This window comes from Stegostoma tigrinum, chromosome 1 (genome assembly GCF_030684315.1).
Source record: "Stegostoma tigrinum isolate sSteTig4 chromosome 1, sSteTig4.hap1, whole genome shotgun sequence".
Taxonomy (NCBI): domain Eukaryota; kingdom Metazoa; phylum Chordata; class Chondrichthyes; order Orectolobiformes; family Stegostomatidae; genus Stegostoma; species Stegostoma tigrinum.
Genome location: NC_081354.1, coordinates 28,629,850 through 28,654,221, shown reverse-complemented (window position 1 = coordinate 28,654,221; position 24,372 = coordinate 28,629,850). Strand labels below are relative to the sequence as shown.

Genomic DNA, 24,372 nt, shown 5'->3' with positions numbered 1-24,372 from the left:
GTAATGTAGATGAATCACTGTGATCATAAGGGGTTGGCAAATATCGGATGCCAATGTTCAGGTTCAAGGCGTCCCTGTGGCTGGTCCACACGGATCATGCCTTAAGATTCTATTTGGTGCTGAATAATGAGGCCATGGCCAACGATGAGTTGCAGTCACCAGGTACTACATTGAAAACTGGATGGAGGCTAGTCCTCAGTCTAGTCAAGGAGGCTGCTGTCAGTCAGGGTGTCCTGGTACAGTCAGGGGCTCTGACTTTCAGTTCAAGAATCCCTGATATCTTGCATATTTGGCATCTTTGGGAGGAGAAGCTGAATATTAATTGGCAAGCTGTGGTATGAATAAACTGTTTACCAAGCTCAGATTCTCCTTAGTTGGCAACCTTCTGCTGCCTAGTGAGAAACTCACATAAACGATGCTGTGAGATGCTCCTGACATCCACAAAAGCCTCATTGGACTCCTGATCTGATTCTGTTCAAAACCTAGCCTTAGCCCATGTCACTGAGACCTCCAAAAGATTTTTATCCATAGTCTCATTTTCATCGGTTGGTTTAACTTGTTTTTCCAAACACTAAACTGCAATCAACACCTTGTACATCCTTCCCTTTTAAAACTGTGTCTATTTCACTCATTTTCAGTTTATAGTCCAAAAACAAAAAGACGAGAAGAATCCTGTAGGTTCCTGTATAGCGTGTGCTTCATTGAGAAATCTAAGTGAATCATGGCAAAGTTCTCCAGTTCCTTTCTCAGTGTTAGGAGCAACAAGTTGTATTATCCAACAATATTGAGACAATATTCTTGCAAGGGGTCTGTGAGATGACTATTATTGGAAGTTATCACACGTTACGCACTACTGGGACACTGCACTGGAAATCAAGCACTGCTACTCCTGCAACCATCACAAAAGCTAAAGACCTTGGGAAAGAAAGCAAAATTCCCCAGTTTCAGTCTTTTAGCTCCTGGTTGATGGAAAACACAGACCAGGTTTCTGTACTTAACAAGTTTGCTTTTTTAAAACAAAAGAATTTTCAGTGCAGATAAACAATTATGAACTGTCAACATACAACTCGACTAGTTAAAATTCTAACTCATTTATAATTCCCTATCCACATTTACAATTAGGAGACAAAGCATGGATGTTATGCTGAAGGGAAAGATTTGGCAAACAGTTCAATGGTCCATGTCCAGATGGTTTGCTGAGATGATCATTTTGCTGATCAAAATGCTGTTTCTCAATTTTCCTTCTCTCGATACTTCCACATTTTGTAAGAGGTCCTGACTTATTTGTTGAAAATCATAGCTTTTTGCAACCGATGAGGGGAAAAAATTGGCTTTCTTCAGGTTTGAGATGCTTTTTACTGCAGAACAGAAACAGAAATCTTCCTCTTGCAGAGGTCAGAAGGCTTTTGACACAAACATTCATATCCAGAAGCTGTTCAGCTACCTGTAAGCCAGTCATATTGCTGTTGGCAGGCAGGAGGCTTTTGATATGGATAGCTGGTCAGAAGTTCATAGCCCAATCAACAGCATGTTGCCAGCCAAATCTTCACTCATGTATAGCCCTAGTTTGCATTTGTCTGGAACTAGATTTCATACCAGCTTGTACAAGCAGCTCTAAAAACAGCACTCTAAAAATGCAGAGAAAAAAGAAATACAAGGCCTTTAAACACTCTCATTAACACTGACTTTCACCTAATTTATATGTAGATTCCTGTTCTCACACCCACCAGATAGAAACCCATAACGCAACTGAGGCAAACTGTCCTAGGGTACAAATGGGTACAGATCTGATTTCCCCTCCAGCTGTCAGTATAACAGAATGTTGTCTTATATGCAGTGATGGTTTTGATGGGTGATGTGGAGCTGGTACAGAAGGTATTGTTGATCATACAGCACTTACAATCTGCTACTATCTCTTTACAGCATGACTTGAAATAAGGTCCCAAGCCAAAGTGACAAAATAAATCATTCCATGGCCCTCCTCATCAGAATGCAACATGACTCACTCTGTGGAGTAGTGTATTAAGCCATCATTTACAAGAGATGGGAGACTGTTCAGTGTCCTCATTAATTAGAACCTTTCCTGCACCTCACGTTCCTAACACATGTGGGTTGCTGGTATGACCAATTGTCCAGCCACAGCATGTGTGGTTGTCACAGTTGCTTTCATGCCATAATGGTGCAGGAATTCATATAATAGAATTAGAGAATCCCTATAGTGTGGAAACAGGCCCTTCAGCTCAACATCTCTGCACCAACCCTCACAGCATCCCACCCAGATCCATCCTCCTAATCTACACATCCCTGAACACTACGGGCAATTTAGTATGGCCAATCCACCTAGCCTGACTGTGAGGGGAAACCGGAGAACCAAGAGGAAACCCATGCAGACAAGGGAGTATGTGCAAACTCCACACAGACAGTCGCCTGAGGGTGGAATTGAACCCGGGTCCCTGGTGCTGTGAGGTGGCAGTCCTAACTACTGAGCGACCATGTTGGAGGAGATATTACTGCACCAGTCAGCCCTGGACCAGCAACAACCTGCAGTTGAAGCTGAATAGCCTCCACCAGATGCAGAAGAGTGTTTTAGTAGTAAGTAGTGAGGATTTTGTTTTGATGTATTTGCATCTAATTTTTAGCTAAACATGTCTCATTTCTAAGCAGTTCATGATTTTCACAGGCACTGCTGAGAAACTAGACGTTGCCAATTCTCGACTTGAAAGTTTGAGTGGTTACTAGACAGATGAAGCTTACCAATTGCTTTTCTGGACTTCTGAGCTCAGCTTCATTCATCAACATATGATGGCAGATTTGCAGCAAACCCTTCATCCATGGATGTTGGCATTAGCAAAACATCAATAAATGATCATGGCTGATGACTAACTTAGCAGACACTTAGTGGCTTCGCTACTGCATTTTGGAGCTTACCAAAGCCCTATATTGCAGTGCTTCTGCCAGGTTGCTGCATGTTGAGGAATATACAGTCATCTTATGTACTGAGGACTCTTAGTCAAAAATAACATTTAGAGCAAACTCAAACCTAAACCTCTGCACAGACTTTGCATACAAGCGAAAGTGGAACTGATTAGAGTTCATACACTTCTTTTGTTAATGTTTTGTTTATGACACTGTACATTACTTGCATACCTAGCCACTGCGAATAATAGTGCATGCATTTTTTTTAGTTCCTGATGAAAAAGACACTATTTGGAAAGATGTAATTGCATTTCATGTACTGGCTGGCTTAATGTAGTCACGTGATCACTACTTACATTCTAAGTGCATGCCTTTGTGTCAGTGTTTGGCAGTTATTAGGCAAATCATTTGAAACAATGGCCCTCCTAACAAAGGTAAATATCATTGTGGAGACAGGAGACGCTCGTTTAGGAGAATATTATATTTTATTACAAAAAATATCAGCTCAACTCAACTGCAAATTGTTTACCCATTTTTATACCCTTTCTTTATTACTGCCTCCTGGTTGATGGTTTAACTATTGCCCTGTTAATTAAGACAATCAATACTTGAAGGCAAACTTAATTTTTTCTGCATTGTTCCATTGTTCCTTTTGTTTTTAGAAGAAATATAAATGATAAACTGTAAAATTGCTTAAATGTATTACCAACAAATTTTGCTTTGCCTTCGCAATAGCCTTTATTTCATTTTCCCCACTCCATATACTTTGATATTTCCAAGAGTGAAGCAACTGTGATGGCACTGGGAAAGGGAATACAAAAGAAACAAAATTATTTTGAACTGACATGATGACAGTTATGGAGAAGTTTTGTGCTGGTACAAAAAGAGACTTCATCATTGCTGTAACTAATGACAAAAAAAAAGTGAGACGCATGCAAGGAACTTTGGCTCCTCATCAAGTTGCTTCTTTTTTACAGTTCTAAAGAGAGGTAGGTGGTAAGGTGAATGCAGTTTTTGGTTGTTGGTATCGGCCTTTTTGTATAATTACTACTCTTATCCCCATTGAGAATTCTTATAGATTTTGAAGAGCGCTTCTGTAGGACATGGCTAAAATGACCATCAAGTATAAATTGCATGCTGCCTCACCTAATTACTAATAAACATAAAGAAATGAAGAATAGCTGTAAGTTTCCTCTAATGATGAAAAGAATGCACGCAAATGGAATAGAAATGTGGCCATGGACACGCTTGGTTGGGAGTAAACTGCAAATTAAAATACAGGGGGAAAGAAAGTTAATGACTTTATTGCTTTGAATATTGGCTACAGGAAGCTTGAGTGATCAAAACAGGCAATGGTAACATGAGCCCAAATAGTCTTTTCAATGGAAAATATGGTCAATAAATCTGCAACTGTCATTTAAATTTGTTCCATTCAATTGGTTACCACTCGACTAGAAGCATATTATGTTTCTACGTACATCATCTGATACGTTGGAAAACAACACTTGTGGAGCTAGATTTGTTACCACATGGCTTTTTTCTTTTAGACATGAGACTTTACAAAGTTTTTTTTGGCTTTAGTTTCCTTTGCAGTCATCTTTACTGAATTTAGAGAAGACTCTGCAACATATAAATAATAGTTCATTAAATAAGTTAGTGTTAAATATTACAAAGCTCTGCATTGTTCGTGCACAAGAGCTCAGTGAGTTGACCTTTAGGTGCTCACTTAAGCCAGGGTGGAAATAATTCAAAATCAAACTTCAGAAAAATAAGATTTAAATTTGCCATTCCACTTCAGTAATATTAATCAAACTTGTGCAGGAATCATACAGGAGTGTGAATATTGTGGGTTTTAGCAAGAAATTTGGGGAGATGATGGCCTAATGGTATTATCATTGGACTGTTATTCTAGAGACCCAGGTAATGATCTGGAGACCCCAGATTCAAATCCTGGAATTAAGATTTTAATGATGCTCATGAAACCATTGTTGATTGTTGGAAAAAAGTAATCTGTTTCACTAATGTTCTGAGGAGGAGTAATTGGACCTGAAATGCTAACTCTGGTTTTTTCTTCACACATGCTGTCGACCTGCTGAGCTTTTCCAGCAACTTCTGTTTGTGTTCCTAACTTACACCATCTACAGTTCAGTCACGTTTTTTTGGTACACTGATGTCCTTTAGGGAGGGAAACTGCCACCCCTACCTGTTTGGAAAACATGTGACTACAGACCCACAGCAATGTGATTGACTCAACTGCTTTCTGGGATTGGTAATAAATGCTGGTCCAGCCTGCGACACCCTAATCCCCTGAATGAATTTTTTAAAATGGCAGTATCATATAAGATGTCCAGCAAAATCTATCAGGATGTTGGGAAGAGCTCACTGCACCTTTTAACTAAGTTGTAAGCATCAAGGCGAGGTTCTCAGGAGACAGCAGAGAGAGTTGCCTATTAAGGGGGCCCTTGATTCTTAACAACGTTATTAACTGAACAGTAGTGTGCTTTCCCCACCATAAGCAAATTAAATGCTGAGAATTCTCTACTTGGAAGTCAGAATGGGTACCTGGAGATTTTAGCTCACACCTTGCCCCTCCAGACCTCCGTGTTGGACAACATCTCACGACACACACGATGTGCTCTGGCCTTAAGCACCACATGTCCACAGAAATTGGCATCCGACAAATCAGCTTCATGTAAATATTCTCATGACCTCTCACTGACTCACTTACAATACTCTTCTGCACTTCAGTCCAAACCTTGGGATAAGGCAACAACTGTTGTAATAATGTTGCAGTAGGGCCACTTTCTGCTCAGGCTCATGCACCCAGCAAATGGATTGTACCAGGCTATATCTTTTGCCCTTTTCGCTTGCTGACAGCGTTCACTCACACTTGAGCCTACAGGGATGCTCACAGATCCCTGACTTCCACCACCTTTTTGTGTTTTGCCCTTCAGAACTATCAGAGACTTAGAACTGCTGTATTTTCTTCCATTTAGCACAGACACAAAGCCAGGAAGTTTGTCATGGTTATCAGCAGTCATCAGTTACGTCAAAGAAAATAGACTTCATGAAGGGAGCCCCGGCACACTGAGTCAAAGGCAGCCTGATACCAGTCTAGAGGCTTGCACACAGTCAGTTAGCCACTTGGGGCAGAGAGTCAGGATGCTCTCCACAGAAGGGGTGAGGAGTTAAATTTCAGGCAGCCCAACTATCTCGACACTTTCTGCTCTATTGTGGGCTATTTCTCTTTTGGAATGAGAGAGACGTAATGAATAAGGCGGATGAAAGTTAGAGGCACAACTGTTATTTTTAGTGAAGGTGGGCAACTGTCCTTGGCAAGTGAATGGACAGTGCAGGCGTAATGCCGAGTGAGTGATTTTGGGAGTTGCACTGAATGACAACAACTGAAGTAAAATATTCCGGGCAATAGTAACAGTGGCAGAGCGCTGGCCTTGGTGGTAGATGGGTACAACAGCAGCATAGAGTGGATGATAGGTGGTAGAGACAAGATAGTGTAACACTGCATTGGCAGAGTGGAGAAGGTCATTGACCTTCATTCTACATTGTCGTGCATTCTTCCAGTTAACTAAAACTGCACTGACCCAAACACACTGGCATGGTTTAATCACAAGGCCTCCACTGCTATTGTGGAGAAAAAGGGCGTCCCACATCCCAGTCACCCAGCCCACAAGAACCTCCAGGTTCATGCCAGCAAAGTAGGGTTCCACTTTTCCTTCCAAGCCATGTTCAAGGCAAACGAGAGGAGCCATGAAGGATAGCTGTGAGCTGATGGTGCTTGTCTGGGTCAGGCTTTTAAGCATAGCGCTAGAGATGCGAGTCCATTCCAGGATGTCCTGGTAGTGTTGAGTTGTTGCAGCGAGTGGTAGAATGGGGCTAGCATTGAGTTTGAGGTGTGCCATGAAACAGGATAGGCAGTTAATAGGGTGTGTTTGGTAAGATATGGTATGAGACGTCACTAGTCCTCTCAGTGAGAAATCCACCATGAAACCTGACAAAACTAACATTGCATAAAACAAAAAGGTTTATCCCATTGATTTGTTTTGTTCATTGTCTTGTTGAGACTTCTTTTCCAAACTTCTTTTTTCCATGGTTATTGCTCAACTTCATCTAGTCTCCATCAATAAGAAAGCAGATCTGTGTCTGAGAGATGTTTTTCAGCCTGGTCTAAATGATATCAAAAATAGGGCTGACACATAAGACTATTTTGAAACAAAGATGCTAAAATTGTCCGGAGTAAATGACTTCCAAATCATAAACGGCACGGTGGCTCAGTGGTTAACACTGCAGCCTCACAGCTTCAGCGACCCAGGTTCGATTCCAGCCTTGGGCGACTGTCTGTGTGGAGTTTGCACATTCTCCGTGTCTGCGTGGATTTCCTCTGGGTGCTCCAGTTTCTTCCCACAGTCCAAAGATGTGCAGGCTGGGTGGATTGGCCATGCTAAATTGCCCGTTGTGTTCAGGGGTGTGTGGATTTATAGGTGAATGGATCTGGGTGGGATGCTTCAAGGGGTGATGTGGACTTGTTGGGCCGAAGGGCCTGTTTCCACACTGTAGGGAATCTCATCTCATCTAATCTAGATAAGTAATCTGATTGAAGATGTTTGTTACAAATTATGGCTTAATGCACATTATCATACAGGATAGCAATAGACACTCAACAGTTGGCTGCAGTGATAGTGAATTGAGTTAGAAATTAGGGTGGATGCAGCTTCTGATTGTATCCAATTATTCCTGCTGGATTCTGATTGTATCCGATTATTCCTGTGCATGTCTGTTTACAGAATCTGACAGTCATGATTCTTCCCACAATTTAGTGGCTTGCTTTCACTCTGCGTATGTAAATGTGTAGATTTACTGCTGAATTAATTCATGAACAGGAGGTAAAGCGTGCAGGGATGGCTCAGGATCCTATTCCAGCTCCTGTCATGAGGAGTAGAGCACTGGTCTTGATACTTCTCAGCAGATTTCCAAAATTGTCCTTTATTCAATACTTGTCAAATCTTGCCAGATTGTACTGTTTTGTGTATTTTTCTGATCTACTGTCAGATGTACACAAATTTCCGTCATACTATTACAATTAAGCATACTTTTAAAAAAGAATTCATAGCTTTTTCAGCATTTTATTTTGCTATTTTGCTGTTAAATCTTCAAAGCTTGCTCACTTGCTGCTCTGTGACACAAATGTCTCAAAACCTTCTTGAAGATTGCAATTTCAGCCACTTAGTCAACTGTGTTGTTAATCTTGCCAGCCTCATTGCTACACCTCTGAACTGTGTTGCCACCGTGTTATTAACGAAGTATTAAGTAAAATGTTTCTTCTCCTAAGGTTAAATTTTGTGTTAAGGTTGAGCTGAATTTAGAATTCAAAGACAGCTCATATTTGAGGTTGTTTTCAGTTAAGGATGGGTAAAGAATGATTTTATTTCAAGTAGTTGCCTGGTACTGCAGAGCTTGAGTATTGCTGAAACAAGAGACATGCTGTCACAGCTTTTCATCTTGCACTCATCAGGATAGAATATCACAAAAGCAAATTTCAAAGGGAATAAAAATTTCTACTGCAAGGAAAAGGGATACTGATTCTATTTAAGTAAGTGATTTTCATTTAGCTGGAGACTGATATAAGAAATAGCATTGCTGGTGCCTTCTGGGTTTAACTTCTTGTGTCATTTGGTGTAATGTTGGGAACCACACCAGTCAAATTGCACCCAGCAAGGGCCCACAAACACCAATGAGATAAATGACCAGCTGCAAAGCATTAAAAATTTGCAGCACAGATGGAGGCCATTCAGCCCAAAATGAGCCATTGGAACAAACCACTTTTTCAACATTTGACCTGATTAGATTTGAGAACAATAAATGCATATCTAAGTATATTTTCAATATGATGAGATTTTCTGCTTCTATCGCATTTTCACACAGTGAGTTCCAGAGCCTCACCAGCCTCTGGATAAAATAGGTTATCCTCAACTTGCCTCTGATCCTTCTGCCAGTTACTTTAAATGTATACTCTCTGGCTATTGACCTCTCTGCTTAGGGAAATAGGTCCTTCATATCATTTGTTGTAATGCTTGTCATATTTTTATGACACCTTCATTAACACTCTGTCCTGTATCCTCTGTTCTAAAGAAAACAATCTTAAACTATTCTATCTTTTCTCACAGCTATCACGTTCCAGTCCTTGCAGCTTCATAAATGCCTCTCTGTTCTTCAATGTGATTGCATCCTTATTGTAATGCATTGAACTGAAATGTACATGCGCTCTAGTTAAGTCATTGAGGGGTACATATTGCTGATTGTAATCAAAAATCCAAGAATTATGGATGCTGGAAATCTGAAACAAAGGAGAAATTGCTGGAGAAACCCAGCAGGTCTGACAGCATCTGTCCAGAAAAAGCAGAGTCACTGTTTTGGTCCAGGAACACTTCTTCAGAACTCATTGTAACACTCATAAATATATAAGATATTTTGGACATATTTAGTTGTTCATTAATTTTATTAATCACATTTTCATTTAAAAAAATGCCTAGTTGAACTTCTAATGGAATTTCTAAAAGTAAAATGGAAGCAAGAAAATTAATTTCTTAATAGTATCATGATTGCTGGCTGCGAGGATGGGTTGGATTTCATGACGCAGCCTGTATCAGAGCCCTACTCTGCAACTTCAGGATTTCCAAACTAATCTGAGCATGTCCAATAACTTGAGGTTGCATTCAGTTTTGGAGGGGTAATTACTTTGAATCTTGGTTGTTCACACTCGATGTCCCCAGTAAACCTCAAAAATATGAACTAATAATAATTGTTTTGAGAAAGAAAGTGAGAAGCAAGTTGGATTTACTAGAATGGGGGGGTGTGTGTATGTGGGTGGGTTGGGGGGGTGGAGGGGGATGCTTTGTGAAAGATGTCAAAATATTTTATGAAACTAGCCTTGCTATGTTCTTGTTAGGGGAAGGGCTAAATTTCACAGCGGCAGTGTCATGAGTCCACAAAAAGAAACGGGGTTACTGCTTTTTTTTTGTCTAGCAATCTGTCTAGTATCGCTACATAATCTCCTTGGAACCTCATCCTATATAGTGAGCTTGTGATCTTTACAGGTGGGAGGAGAAATGAGTAAATGATCCTATTTTTTTCACTACTGAAGGCATAAATTTTTACTCCAATAAGAAACAATGAACTTGACTACACCTGACTCTTTTTGGTAAATGTGTATTTTCCTTAAAGATGAAAAGGTTAGTAAAACTTACAGTAAAAGACTTCTTTATTTTTTCAAAGTATAATTTTTCATTAATTCGTCTTAAGAGATCACTATGTTATGTATATTCTAATTAGAAATGTACTCCAATATGGCAGAATGAGAATTTTGTTTTGGTTTTTTATTTTGAAAAATAAATTGGAGATGAAAAGCTAGTGATCTTGAAGTTGTTAGATTGTGACGTAAAATCCGTACTAGTTCACTGGTGTTGTGTAGCCAATGTGGAATTTATTTCAGACCAATGTGGTTGACTCTTAAGTGACCTCTGTAGTAATTTAGTAAACCTCTAAATTGTAAAATATAAGAATGAAATGTTCAAGAAGGAGGCCGTCACCATTTTTTTTCTCAGGGCTATAAAATGCAGTCTTGCCTACAGCACCAACAACCTGAGACTAATTTTTTTTGGATGAAATTGATCCATTTATTTTCTATAGGTACCATCCTGCCACAACCAACAACAAGAGGAAATACTTTGAAATGAAGTATCACATGAATAGAAAGGTGACACTATAATTCCATTTAAACAAAGACCTTAATTAGCAGGAAGCTTTATCATTTAAAAGAAAATTATGTTCTTGACCAGTAAACTGAGGGGAAGATGGCAAGAAAAAAATAATTATGGGGTTAATAGAAGGGGCAGGCAAAGTAGGTAGGCAGTGCTGGAAGAATATTACTTATTTATTTCATTAGCTATTTCCCTTATAGATGAATTGTCAGTGTTATCAACTTAAGCAAATCATGCTAGCTGTATGTAACTTTTAATCCTACAGTATAGATTTAAACAAACCGCTTGGATATTATTACCAAACAGTATTTTTCCTTTAAAATCCTCCATGTTCTCTTCCCCAGATATCACATTTCACTGATGTGTGTTTGATTGCTGTGCAATGTTATTTTAACAGTACTTTAGAGCATTCTGTTTAAACTACACTGAGGCACAGATTTCATTTCCTGAACCACATTCCTTCTGGCAAATGCATTAAGCAGATTGATCTGCACCAGCTTGTTACCAGCCGAGTCGGTTTTCCAAAATGTTTCCTGTTCCTTTAGCTTACTTTTAAATGGGCAAAGCTTTTGTTTCTGTGAATCATTTGTTTAAAAAATAACCACACACAGTTATTTGAAGCCTGTGAGTGATTTTATTCTGCTAGTTGTAGAATCATTCCTGTATGTGTAATGGAATTGAATGAAAGGCAGTATAGTACTAAAGCAGTGTTTCTTTACAGAGAAACTATTCCATTCTGTTGGAAGGTTTTCTTTATTGCTGCTTAAAATTATAGCAGATCGTTATGGGGTAACAGATGGTGAAGTGAGTTATTTCCTGATAAAACTTGGGTAGTGAATTAATACAAAGATACATTGTATGTGTGTGCACTCAGATCAGACAACTGAAGAACATTTGGCAGTAAAATATTGGCACGAAATCAAATAAAGGATGATATCGTTTATGGAAAAGTCTCTAAACAAGCTTTGACATGTGACTTCCTTCAATAAGCTTTGCTTCCAAGGACTTCCTTTAGTTGGAAAGTTGCTCTCTACAGCAGTGTGTTCTGCTGAGGCTAAATCTAGTCTGTCCAAAGCTGAGGTCTTTTTCTCCCCCCGAGTTTTCTGTTAGAAAGATAAGCTTACAATTCTTTTTTTGCATTTTTTTACCAGCATGCAAGGAACTAGTGGCAACAATTCGTGATCGGAAACCAAATTCTTTTGTGCAGATCACTGTCATAAATCCTACACGACAGAATCTGACCAAATACTCTAATACTGAAACAGTGGAGGTAAGTGGTCTTGTGTGTACTTAATTTTAGTTGCCTTTTGTATATAGATTTTCCTTGTATCTGTATTGACACATTTCTGATGTTCTGAAAACAGCATTGTCACTCCATAAAATAAGAAGACTGTATTCTGGAGTTAAAACGTAACCTTTTAGTAGTTAACAGTTCAAAGCTTTGAAGCTCTGAAAAATCCATATTAGCACAATTTTGATGCAACGAAGAATCATATGGTCTGGAAGCATGGATTGATTAGTAGCTTTTTTAGTAGCTAACTTCATATTTCATATAACTAAGAATAATCATACTTTCAGTAAAATGTAATGAAAATATTTCATATTTTGACCTAAATGGGGAGGATTGTGATATGTGGTACAGTTGACAACATGCATGTAGTCCTCCTGTTACTGACAACAATTTCTAATGTAAGTGGCATTGAATTCTGCTAACGGATTATATGTATCGGTTGACAGATTTCTACGCTATTCCAGTGGTTTTTATGCGTTGTAAACTCAGTTGATTGATCCTGTTTCTCCTGGATCTCTGTTGATTGCACATCATTGATTCTGGGAATCCACTTGCATGAATTAAGATGTGCTAATGCATGATGATGAGTTGATCACTAAGCTCTCCAATGTGCTTCATGGCCTATGATATTGTAGTACTCTTTGATTTCTGTGTGTACAAAGGAGAGACCTGCTGATGCGCACTGCATAATTTGTATTTATAAATGCTGTCTCTAAACACCTAACAATATTAGTGATGGCAGAATGCAAAAGACAGAGTGGGTGGTGTATAAGGATGGCAGGCCTCTTGTTTACATAATACTTACACCAGAATCCAGGAATAGCATGAAAAGGCACTCTTTTATGCTTCTCCAAAATGCAAATACAGGGTAAATAGTTGAATAAGGTATGTATGTCTCAAAATTTTGGATGCCATTCAAGGGCAGTTATTTATTTTTGCTACAGTTTGCCCATAATAGAAACAAACTGAGCAGCTTCTAGCTGTGCAACTGAAAAAAAGTGATAAAAGATCTTTTTCAAGCGCAAAATATATTTCCCCAAGAACAAAGCTTGAAAACTGATGAGCTCCTTTAAATCGAGGAAAAAGTGACAGGTGCTGAAGATTCTTTACCTGATCACCAAGCTCGCTGTCGACTGCAGATACAGCTGCTGCAAGTTAAACCTTTGGTCACTTTGAGACTGTGACTTCTTATTTCAAACCACTCACTGTTCTCTTTGATTGCAACATTTCACAGTGTGAAAGCAGTTTTGATTTCACTGATTTCAGCAGATAATTGAAATGCAGCGAAGTAATTTTCTTTGAAGAACAAGAGATTTGTTCAATGAAACTAGTGATCTCCATTTCGGGATTTCCAGATTTCTGTGATAGGAAGTGTTGCACTTCTGCAAGAACCAGTGCAGGAAGTCCATTTCTAGAGCAAAAGTTTGATCTTTCTTGGTAGGATTTGATGTGTTTTCTGGAATTTGTAGGCTATCTAACTGATCCATAAAGTAGAAAGAAATATTAGTTTTCAGCAAAAGTTCATTATTCAAATGAATTAATTATATTCATACTCTTCAATTACATAGTTTTGAAGGAAGTGTTAGATTAATTATATTCACACTCTTCAACTACATAGTTTTGAAGGAAGTGTAAGATCAAGTAAATTTAAAATTTTTGTTTTTTACCTCTAATTGCCATTCAGTTATCACGCCTCTGATTGCTGGCTAATGCTGGGATAGATTCTCAGAATCGTAGAATCCCTACAATATGGAAACAGGCCCTTGGGCCCAACCAGTCCACACTGACCCTTAGAGCATCCCACCCAGACCCATCCCCTACAACCCACCAATACTACACATCCCTGAACACTACAGGCAATTTAGCATGGCCAGTCCACCTAGCCTGCACATGTTTGGATTGTGGAAGGCAACCAGAGTACCCAGAGGAAACCTACGCAGACATGGGGAGAATGTGCAAACTCCACTCAGATAGTTGCCTGAGGGTGGAATTGAACCTGGGTCGCTGGCGCTGTAATGCAGCAGTACTAACCACTGTGCTGCCCTATGGGCAACAAAAAGAAGCATGAATAACGGTTGATTCTTATCCCAACTTCAATTCATGGATACCGAAGCCAATTATGTTGAGTTCAACAGTAGATATTTTCCATCACGGTCACTGAGAGAACTTTCCTAAAACTAAAGATTTCAGAATTTTATCTTTTTCTCTGGTCTGAGTATTTAGACCTTATTCATGTTTACAATGGAAATTAGTTAATGTGTAAGTTTCCTTTTTTCTTGTAATAATTTTGTTTTTGCTAAGCACTAGAATGAACTGTCCTTGAAGCATCTTACAACGACTCAGCATCAGCAGACCTCTGTGGCCAAGAATTCCTCAGGCTCTCCCCTTCTGAGAGAAGAAATTCCTCCTCATCTCTTGAATTAAATGTGTAACCCATTATTCTAAGATTATGCCCTCTGGTCCTAGAATCTCCCACAAGGAGAAAGAATCTTTCTGCATCTACCCTGTCAAGTACCCCGGGTATCTTGTATGTTTCAATAAAGTTGCTTCTCATTCTTTTACATTTCAATGAGTATGGGCCCAACCTACTCAATCTCTATCCATAAAATAGGATAGCCATAGAGACTGAGGAACCACAAATTGTTAGCAAAAATGGGCTGTGTGCATCTCTCTACAACCTCCCCATCATTCACCCACACCATATGGTCAACTGACACTGCTTGCAGAACAGCTATGACACATACATGACAGAAGAAGACTTGCACCTGCATGCCTCCCACATGACCCAAGGAATTTGCATGAATAGTGGTTTCCCTTCAGCCAGGAGCAGCTCTTCATGCTTATATGCTGATAACTTCAGTGTTATCGATATGGCTGCGCGATCACCTTTGTCCGGCATCTGACCAGTAAACACCTTCAACCTGAATGCAAATGAAATGGGCAATGCCATGATTGCAAATGCAATGTACCTGCGCTTTGCAAACAGCCGCTTAATGCTTTTGTCACTACAGTATACTGGATTTCAGCAACATTGGATCTTGCACTTTCAGCTGTCAAACTAACATCCCACCCACCTTGGGCATTGTTCCACCCATTTATCGGTAACATTTAGCGCATACAGAAAGGAAAGTTGGCTAACAACTGAGTTGATGCTAGGCATCATAAGTGCTGGGCCAGTTGAGTTGGCACTTAATTCCCATCCCCACCTAAGCTGCTTGTTCTGTATTACCTCTCAATACACCTAACAGCCCATTTCAGCCTGCTTCCCCAGAGCAGCAACACTTCACATTGAATTTCGGGTATAACTGTCCTCCCTCACCTGAACCTCAGAATTGCACCTTGCAGATGCCCACCCTGTTCTCTTATGTTCCCCCTGTGAAGGCCATTGTGGTGCCACATATATTAAAAATTGCTGTCGGTAACAGGAGGATTACATGCATGTTGTCAACTGTACCACATATCACAATCCTTTCCATTTAGGTCCAAATACGAAATATTTTCATTACATTTTACTGAAGGTATGATTGTTCTTAGTTAACAAAGCCCCTCCCATAGCCTACTATACCCTCTGAAGTAATTCTGAACTCGACCCGTTCAAACCCCCCATCATTGTCCTTAGTCGTACCACTAAACATGTCTCGCCCAGCATCTGCCATTGATTCTCTGATTCCCCTAGAGCCTCACCCAAACCCTCCAGAAATATTGATGGATGGACACCAATGACAGCATTCTTTCTAGACTGTGGCTGGCTTCACTGATCATTTCCTAGACATGCCTGACCAGACTGCTGACTGCTTTCACTTGCCCTACAGGACTGACCACTGAACACTCCCCAGACCATACTGGAACATTTTCCAAAAGGGGCCATTAATTATGATGGAAGCACTGGACTCTGTTAAGAACTGCGCCTGTGACTGATGGTACCAGCTTTCTGATGGACAGCAAAACACACCCACTGGCCTTTCCAGGCACTTTTCCATCCTGGCTGGAATGAGGACTGCCACCAACCAGATTCCAACAAGCTAATTTCATTGAATGAACATGCACTGTATTTGCCATGCAGGCAGTAGGCATGTGTGGATGCTAGATTGCCATCTAGGTGTGCCATTTACCAAGATGCTCACATCCCCATCATGTTCCAGCATTAAGCACGGTAAGTAGTCTATCTGTGTCTGTGCTAAGGAACCCACTAATATGGCAGTTGTAGCAGCCTTTGGTTCTAGCCAAATGCCAATGCACATGACACAGTATTCGAGGCACACCAAAGCAACACATGGATGGTGTGAGTTTGCAAGTAGACCCTAAATGACCCAGCACTATGAAAACAATTGAGCATGCGGAAGATTAAACTTTGTCTTTTTTGTGAGCAAGGTTGCTATCCATGAATGCAAAGTATCCCTGCTGCAACCTTGTTGATGCATGCCTACACATCATGAGCAACCTGCCAGTGTTTTGGAGAGGTGCTTAAAATGGGATGGTAGTGACCTTAGATGAAGGATGTACTACAGATTGTGCCCTGAGACATTGTTGCCCTATGTTCAAGATGGAGGTGGTTCAGAGCATGAGGTGAGCTGAATCCACCAGTTCCACATACAGGTTTCCTTTCTGTGTTTTCTTGACATCTCGCTTCTTTGGTGAGTTTGGTAAAATGAGAGTCTGCATATTAATGAGGCTAGTTGTTAAACAATGCTTTTTACAATCAATAATGATCATCAATTTGCAACTCACCGCTGTCCAGGGAGAATCTCTCCATTTGAGAAAGGCATAAAAGACAGATTGAGATGATATCGACATTGAGATGAGCCTTACTACACATTGGCCGTAGACCACGTCATTAGTCTCCTTTAAGATTCCACTCATTGACTTGTGTTGAATTCTTCACCTGTGCTTTAAAAGGAGTTATAGATTTTCTGTCAGACTCATTCCATTGCTAGGTTACATTCAGGGACTAACCCATTAAATGTTTTAGCTTCCAAAATTCAAAATGTGATTTCTAGTGCTAGTTTTTATGACTCATTGTCATAGTTTCAATAAATTGTGAAAAAATTAAGACTTTTACTGTTTAGCTTATCTTAGAAAACAAGAAGCATGGTTTTTCTTACTTGGCTTTTTTAAATCAAGAGGCAACCAAAATACTTACTGTCAACATTGGCCCTTTTATCGTCCTTTTATTGACTGTTCAAGTGAAACAGAATATTGTTATTATAGCTACTTTGCTAGCTTGGAAAATTAACAAAAAGTGATTGGAGAAGAGCAAGGGAGGAATTTCAGAGCAGCATGGTAGACTGTTGCTTTGACAATCTTACATGTTGTGCTGTAGAACAGTAAAACAGAAGTTCCCTGTGTGGCAGATATGTGATCTGAGCTACAGGAAGAGCAATGATATAGAGGCCGAGAGAGGAAATGTGGTTTGTAGCAGCTGCTTGTTAAGTTGAACACTGGTATACTGTTCAGCTTCTTGTGTTGACGGATACTCACCTTAATGATCCCAGGAAAAGTACTGGGATGTCCAAAGGAGAGTGTGAAAATTTACTTTAAAATAGAAAAAAGAAATAGTTTAGACCTTGGCTACATCATTGCCATTACCATTCTGTGAAACTACAAACTTCCTGTCTGTCTTCTCTCCTGCCTATCTCCCCTTCCCCCCAACCTTACTGACTAATCCCCACCACTCCTACCTGCACCCACCTATCGACAACCCACCTACCTTCCCCAGCCCCATTCCTCCTCTCTCTATTTATTTCTGAGCTCCCTTCCCTCTCCCCATTTCTGAAGAAGGGTCCCGACCCTAAATGTCGACTTTCCTGCTTCTCTGATGCTGTCTAGTCTGCAGTGTTCCTCCTACTCCACACTGTACATCTTTGAAGTGTGGGAGGAAACTGGTGCATCCAGCAGAAACCGACACAGACCTGGGGAGAACATGCGATCTCCACGTGAACAGTCACCCGAGGCTGGAAGTCAAACCTAGGCTCCTGGCATTATGAGGCAACAGTGCTAACTACTGAACCACCGTGCTGCTCATAAGAGAAGTTCTCTTATTTTTTCTTCCACAGTCATTTTAAATACATTTTCCAAAAAACAGGAAAGCGTGATATAGAAACTGTATATATGATCTGTACGTACTGATCTCACATACCACAGTATTTTGTGGTTCCACATGAGTAACTTGAGTGATAGAAAGTTACCCGGATGAAGAGACAACTATTGGAAGCAGGTACCAAAGATATTTTCATTTTGCATTAATTATAAATAATTATAGAAATAATTGAAAGGAGGACACCAATTGGTTTATTAAGTTTGACCTGTACTAAAGTGCAACTAGCTCCACACTTCACTTCTTTATGGCTCCTCATCCCACATTCTGTCAATAATCTGCTAGATAAGGCAAAATAAGATAATAAAACAGCGTTCCAAAATAGCAAGAAAAATAAATTTAGGAAATCTTACTGGCCCCTGAGGGTAATAAAACAAGATTCAGTATATCACAGTGATCGGGTGATACCTTCATCGGTACTACTTGTGTGAATGTTGGGGTGTTACCAAATTAGAATCTTAATCAACAATATTTTGAATGTTTACAACAAACCTAAGAAAAACTGACTTGTATAAGCAGGCATATATTTACATAAATGTCTGGTATAAAAATTGAGTTGGAATTTGATGTTTCTGAAAATATTTAAGTAAATGTGCTCTGGAAAAGTTGGTGTCAACCCAATTGCTGAGTAACATTACTAAGCACAAATGAGACTGTAGATTGACTACCTCATTGTAAGTTTAACTAATGTAGAAAGTAGCACATGCCCGCATCAGGGCAGACTCATCATGCTCCAACGAATCAGATGACAAGAAGTGGCAGATGGCATTTAATTTGGATAAATGTGACGTCTTGCAAATTGTTAAGACAAATCAGGGCATGACTTATACACTTAATGGTAGGGTCCTGGGGATTGTTGCTGAACAAAGAGACCTTGGGATGCAGGTTCATAGTTCCTCGAAAGTGGGGTAGTGGGTAGACAGGGTAGTGAAGAAGGTGTTTGGTACACTTGCCTTTACTGGTCAGTGCGTTGAGTATGAGAGTTGGGATGCCATATTGCAATTGTACAGGACATTTGTTAAGCCACAGCTAGAATATTGCATGCAATTTTGGTCCCCCTGCTATTGGAAGGATGTTGTTAAAGTAGAAAGGGTGCAGAAAAGATGTACAAGGATGTTGCGAGGGTTAGAGGGTTTGGGCTGTAGGGAGAGGCTGAATAGGCTGGGGTTATTTTGCCTGGAGTGTCAAAGGCTGAGGAGTGACCTTATAGAGGTTTATGAATCATGTGGGACATTGACAGGGTGAATAGTCAAGATCTTTTCCCCAGGTTAGGGGAGTTCAAAATAGGTGTAATAAGTTTGAGGTGAGAATGGAAAAATGTAAAAGAGATGCAAGGGGCAAGCTTTTCACGCAGAGGATGGTATGTGTATGGAAAGAATTGCCAGAGGAAGTGGCAGAGGCTGGTACAATTAAAAGACATCTGGATGAGTATATGAATAGGAAGAGTTTAGAAGAAAATGGACCAAATAGTGGCAAATGGGACTGGATTAATTTAGGATATCCGGTCGGCTTGGATGAGTTGGACTGAAGCGTCTGTTTCTGTGCTGTATATCTCTATGCTTCTATGACATAATAAATGTTTTGGTGATGATAAGGCAAAGTATCTCGTTTTAGTCTACAGACCTCCTCAATCTTAAATGTTTAAGTTGTAAATTGGTCCTAAAGTTATCACGTAAACACACTAAACAATTTTTTTAAGATTACAGGTCTTTTGTTAAGACTGGAAAGTGGTTGATCCTCTACCATTGTAAATCATTTGCGCCCTTAGACCCAATCAAAGGAAGTGTATTTTTGGCAGCATTATTCTGCCACTAATATCACAGTTTTGTGGTTCACAAATAATTTCTGTTTTAAACTGTTTTCGGCCTAAGTGACTTTTCTTCATTTTTCTGATTTGAGCTGTAAAAAAATGTCACTTCTAATTTCATTGATTTATTTTGTTTGTGTCATCAAGTTAGGATGTTGACTGCTCCATTCAAAAAATATTGAGTTGAATCGTAATGATATTTTGACTTAAGTGCCATTTTCATCAAGTTTCATGGTGGGCTTCTCTTTGTGAGGCCAAAGACAATTAGTCACACCATTGTCCAAAAACCTGCCTCATTAATTAATCTGCCCTAATCCTGTGCAGTCCCTCTTGTCTATTGCTAGTCTGATTCTACCACTCCGCAGAACGAGAATTCCCCATTTGCTGCGATACCTTTGGCGGTGAAACCTTTAAAGGCTGCGGAGAGTGGTGTGCAGAGGAGCCACCCTGCAGTTTGTCAGATTTATCCCGTGCATGGCAGTGAAGGGGAAATTGATTTGCAGTTGATTGTTTGTTTTGATTGTTTTGCGGACAGGGAACTTCAGATCCTGATGGATAGGGTGATCCATCTACCTCAGGATCAGCAGTGGAGAGTCTAACACAAGACTTTGCCAGCCTGGTCCAAAATTGCCAACCTGGTCTAGGCTGCCCAAAGAAGCACCTGGCAGGGTAGGAAAAAGGTCAATGATTTTCTTTGTTCTGTAAGGTGTAAGTGTCACTATCATCTTTCTGCTACATCACATTTTCTCTAATGCTGCCACTGCATGCACCTCCCCCAAAGCTTATGTTCTACCACACTCACTACTGCCTGCAACAACATCTTTCCTCACTTGTGCTCAACCACCTGTTTACCCCTGGGTCAGTAACCGTGCATGGCCTCTGCACTTTCTTCTCACTCATTCAGGAAATGTCATCACCTTTCCCCATCTGTACCAGCACTAATCATTGTGCCACCCACTTGATCTCACTTAATCCTGCCCTTTGACTCAGTCCATGAAAATTGACCCATAATAATGTAGAAAGAGTCACAGAGGATGGTGGGGTGACTGATACTTAGCCTCATTCCCTATGAGGAGAGGGCCATCACCTTAACATCAATTCCACCCTGCCTCCCCCCGCTCCCAAGCTGCTTGACCATGCCCAAGTCATTGTATTGTTATTAGAGGCTCCTGCAGTGTCTTCGCCATGTAAGCTGCTAGAACATTTTAAAGGTGTAACACTAACATGGCATGATGGCCTGCAACAACATGTCTAACCCCTTAAATGGTAACTGCTGACAGCTGTGAATAACTGCCTGTTTTTATACCTACTCTAAAAAGTAAGGTTGGGCAAGGCAGAGCTACTGTGAGCATTCAAGTATGCACAATGTGAGAGCTAAGTGAGCAAGCGAGGCGTTCTGATATGCAGCACGATCCAATCCATCAGCTGGTGGGTGCCTGCTGGTGTGTGCCAACTGCAGAAGTGTATTTTAAGTGGATCAGAGATGTGCCACAATGGTGCAGAGCAGCTGATATATGTCAGATGTCAAGGTCTTTGGACATGTGTGCATTTGGCCACTATCCGTAGCATACCTCAAGATTTTGGTGTGTGTCAGGGTTTCAAGATGGCAAACTAGAGGAACAAGTGGTGAGCCGGAGTCACCATGTACCTGCTCAGAATTTATGTTGGGAATTCTCGGCACCTAGTTTCTATCCAACAGATGGCAGAATAGGAACCTGTATTTAATGAGCCAGATTTGATGTTAATGAGGATGTTAACAAGCAATGAACCCATTAATAGGCATTGTGATGCTCCCTAATGAGAATCTCATCTTGACACCCTGAACTCCTTTAGAATGCAACTAATAGCCCTGGAAAAGGTAGCAGTGAATTGCATTCTTGAACCACTGCAATCTGTGTGGTATAGGCATTCCAAAAGTGCTGTTAGGGAGTGAGTTCCAGGATCTTATCCATTGAAGGAACAAAGATATTGTTTTCCAATTTATGGACATTTAAAGAGTCAAAAATAGATCAGGGATAGCAAGCAGCGTTTTGAGTGAGGAAAAACAAATGTCATAAGCTTGATTGAGTTTTTTGAGGAAGTTACCAAAATGATTGATGATGGCAGAGCAGTAGACGTTGTTGATTTAGATTTTTGTAAAGCCTTCAACAAGGTTGCGCATGATAAACTAATTATTAAATTTAGGTCACATCGATTCAGGGTGAGCTAACAACAGGACACAGTGAGTGGTGGTGGAGGGTTGCCTTTTGGACTGGAGGTCTATCACAGAGGTGTTCCTCAGGGATCAGTTCTGGGTCCTCTTTTGTTTGTCATTTATATAAATAAAATATAGAAGGTATAGCTAGTAACTTTGCAGATGACACCAAAATTGGTGGCATAATAGACAGTGAAGATTTTCTGAGATTACAAAGGGATCTTGATCAAATGTGTCAATGGACTGAAAAATGGCAGACGATAAATCTAGATAAATGTGAGGGATTGGATTTTGGTACAACAAACAAGGGTAGGGCTTATACAATTAATGGTGGGGCCTCGGATAGCATTGTAGAACAGAGGGACCTAGGGGTGCAGGTACATAATTCTGTGTTTACATTTGTGGACAGGCTGGTTAAAAAAGGTTTTTGGCGCACTTGCCTTCATTGTTCAGTCCTTTGGGTATGGGAGTTGGGTAGTCATAGTCATGTTGAGACAGCACATTGGTGAGGTCTCTTTTGGAATACTGTATTCAGTTCTGGTGACTCAGTTATAGGAAGGATATTATTAAGGTGGAGAGGGTTCAGAAGACATTTACCAGGATGTTGCCAGGTATGGTAGGTTTGATTTATAGAGAAAGGCTGGATAGGCTGGAACGTGTTTCACTGGAGCGTAAGCGGTTGAGAGGTGACATGATAGAAGTTTATAAAATAATCAGGGGTATAAATACAGTCAATGTTCGTTGTCTTTTCCCTAGGATGGATGATTTCAAGACACGAGGCTATATTTTTAAGGTGACAGGATAGACATTTAAAAAGGACATGATGGGCAGTTTTTTTTACACGGTGATTTGCATGTGGAATGAACTTCCTGAGTAAGTGGTGGATGTGGGTATAATTACAACATTTAAAAAACATTTGGATTGGTGCATGAATAGGAATGCTTTTGAGGGACATGGGCCACAGGCAGGTAAGATTAGTTTGGTTTGGGACTAATTTCAGCATGGACTGGTTGGACCAAAGTTTCCGTTTCCGTGCTATATGCCTCTGAGTCTGGATCAGGATGGAGTGTAGCTTGGAGGAGAATGTGCAGGTCTTGGCGTTCCCACGTATCAAGTACCCTTGTCATTCTAGATGACAGAGGTCACTGGTCTGGGAGGTGTAGTTTAAAGATCTTTGTTTGTTGCAGTGCATCTCACAGATGTTGTAGCTGTTAGTCCACTGTGTGTCATTGGTGGAGGAAGTGAATGTTGTAGATATTCAATGAAAATCCAGTCAGACAAACTGCTCTGCCCTGCATGGTGTCAAGATTTTTGAGTGTTGTAAGAGCTGCACCCTTCCAGGCAAGTGGATAATTTTCCATCACACTCTGACTTGTGCTTTGTATATGATGTACGGCATCGAGGAGTCAAGAGGTAAGTTACTTTCCTCAGAATTCCCAGCATGTGGCTTTGTTTTTTTTTGCAGTGACAGGACAGGCTGGGTCTGTATTTGTTGGAGTTGAGAAGAATCTTATTGAAACACATAGAATCCTGCAGGGACTGACATGGTAGATGTTTTACCTTGTAGGGGGCATTAAAATTAGGTGCACAGTTTAAAAATAAGGAGTTGCCCAACTGCATAACCATTCCTTCACTGCTGCTTTGTCAAAATTGCAGATCTCCTTCCCTCATAGCACTGACGTGTTTATGCAGTTCATGCCATACATGGATTGCAGCATTTCAAGAAGACAGCTCATCACCACCTTCTAAAGGGCAAAAGCCCACATCCCATTAAGAAATTTTAAAAATATGGAAGCAATGATAACATTTTCTCTGAGTGCCATGAGTCTTTGAAACTCCCTCCCCACAAAGTGCTGGAGTCAAACAAGGGAAGCAATAATTAATAGGAGTTGTAATATTAATAGGGTGGAAATATGGAGTTGAGGTCATAATCAGATCAGCTGTGATCTTGCTTAATAACAGAACTGGCTCGAGCGCTCAACTTGCTTACTTCTGCTCTTAATTCATATGTTTGTAAACAAAAAATTGAAACAAGGAGGCTATTACTACAGCAGACAAATTGAATGTCCACTTTTTCTGGCAAATTGACACAAATGTTTTCAGCAGTAGTGTTCAAATCATCATCTTTTTTGCATTGGGCTTTTTTTATGCATATCACAGAATAACAAAATTGTTACAGTGCAGAAGGATGCCATTCAGGATGCCTCTGAATGAGCACCATGGCTTAATGCTATTGTTCTGCGTTATTCCCATCGTCTTGTAATTATTTCTATTTAAATAAACATCTGATGTAAT

The 24,372-nt window shown here is 40.2% G+C and overlaps 1 protein-coding gene across 7 annotated transcripts in view; it reads left to right on the top strand.

Moving 5' to 3' along the window:
• inpp4b (inositol polyphosphate-4-phosphatase type II B) overlaps window positions 1–24,372 on the top strand; it is a 698,832-nt gene that overhangs the window by 292,772 nt on the left and 381,688 nt on the right. For 4 of the 7 annotated variants that reach the window (XR_009443252.1, XM_048533451.2, XM_048533444.2 and 1 more), the window contains one exon: window positions 11,843–11,961. The exons of the other annotated variants lie outside the window; for them this stretch is intronic. Coding sequence is in view for 2 of the 4 variants with exons in the window: in XM_048533451.2 (XP_048389408.2) it covers window positions 11,843–11,961 (119 nt within the window). In the remaining 2 variants the exon portion in view is untranslated. The remainder of the gene's footprint in view (window positions 1–11,842; window positions 11,962–24,372) is intronic. 7 annotated transcript variants of the gene reach the window in all.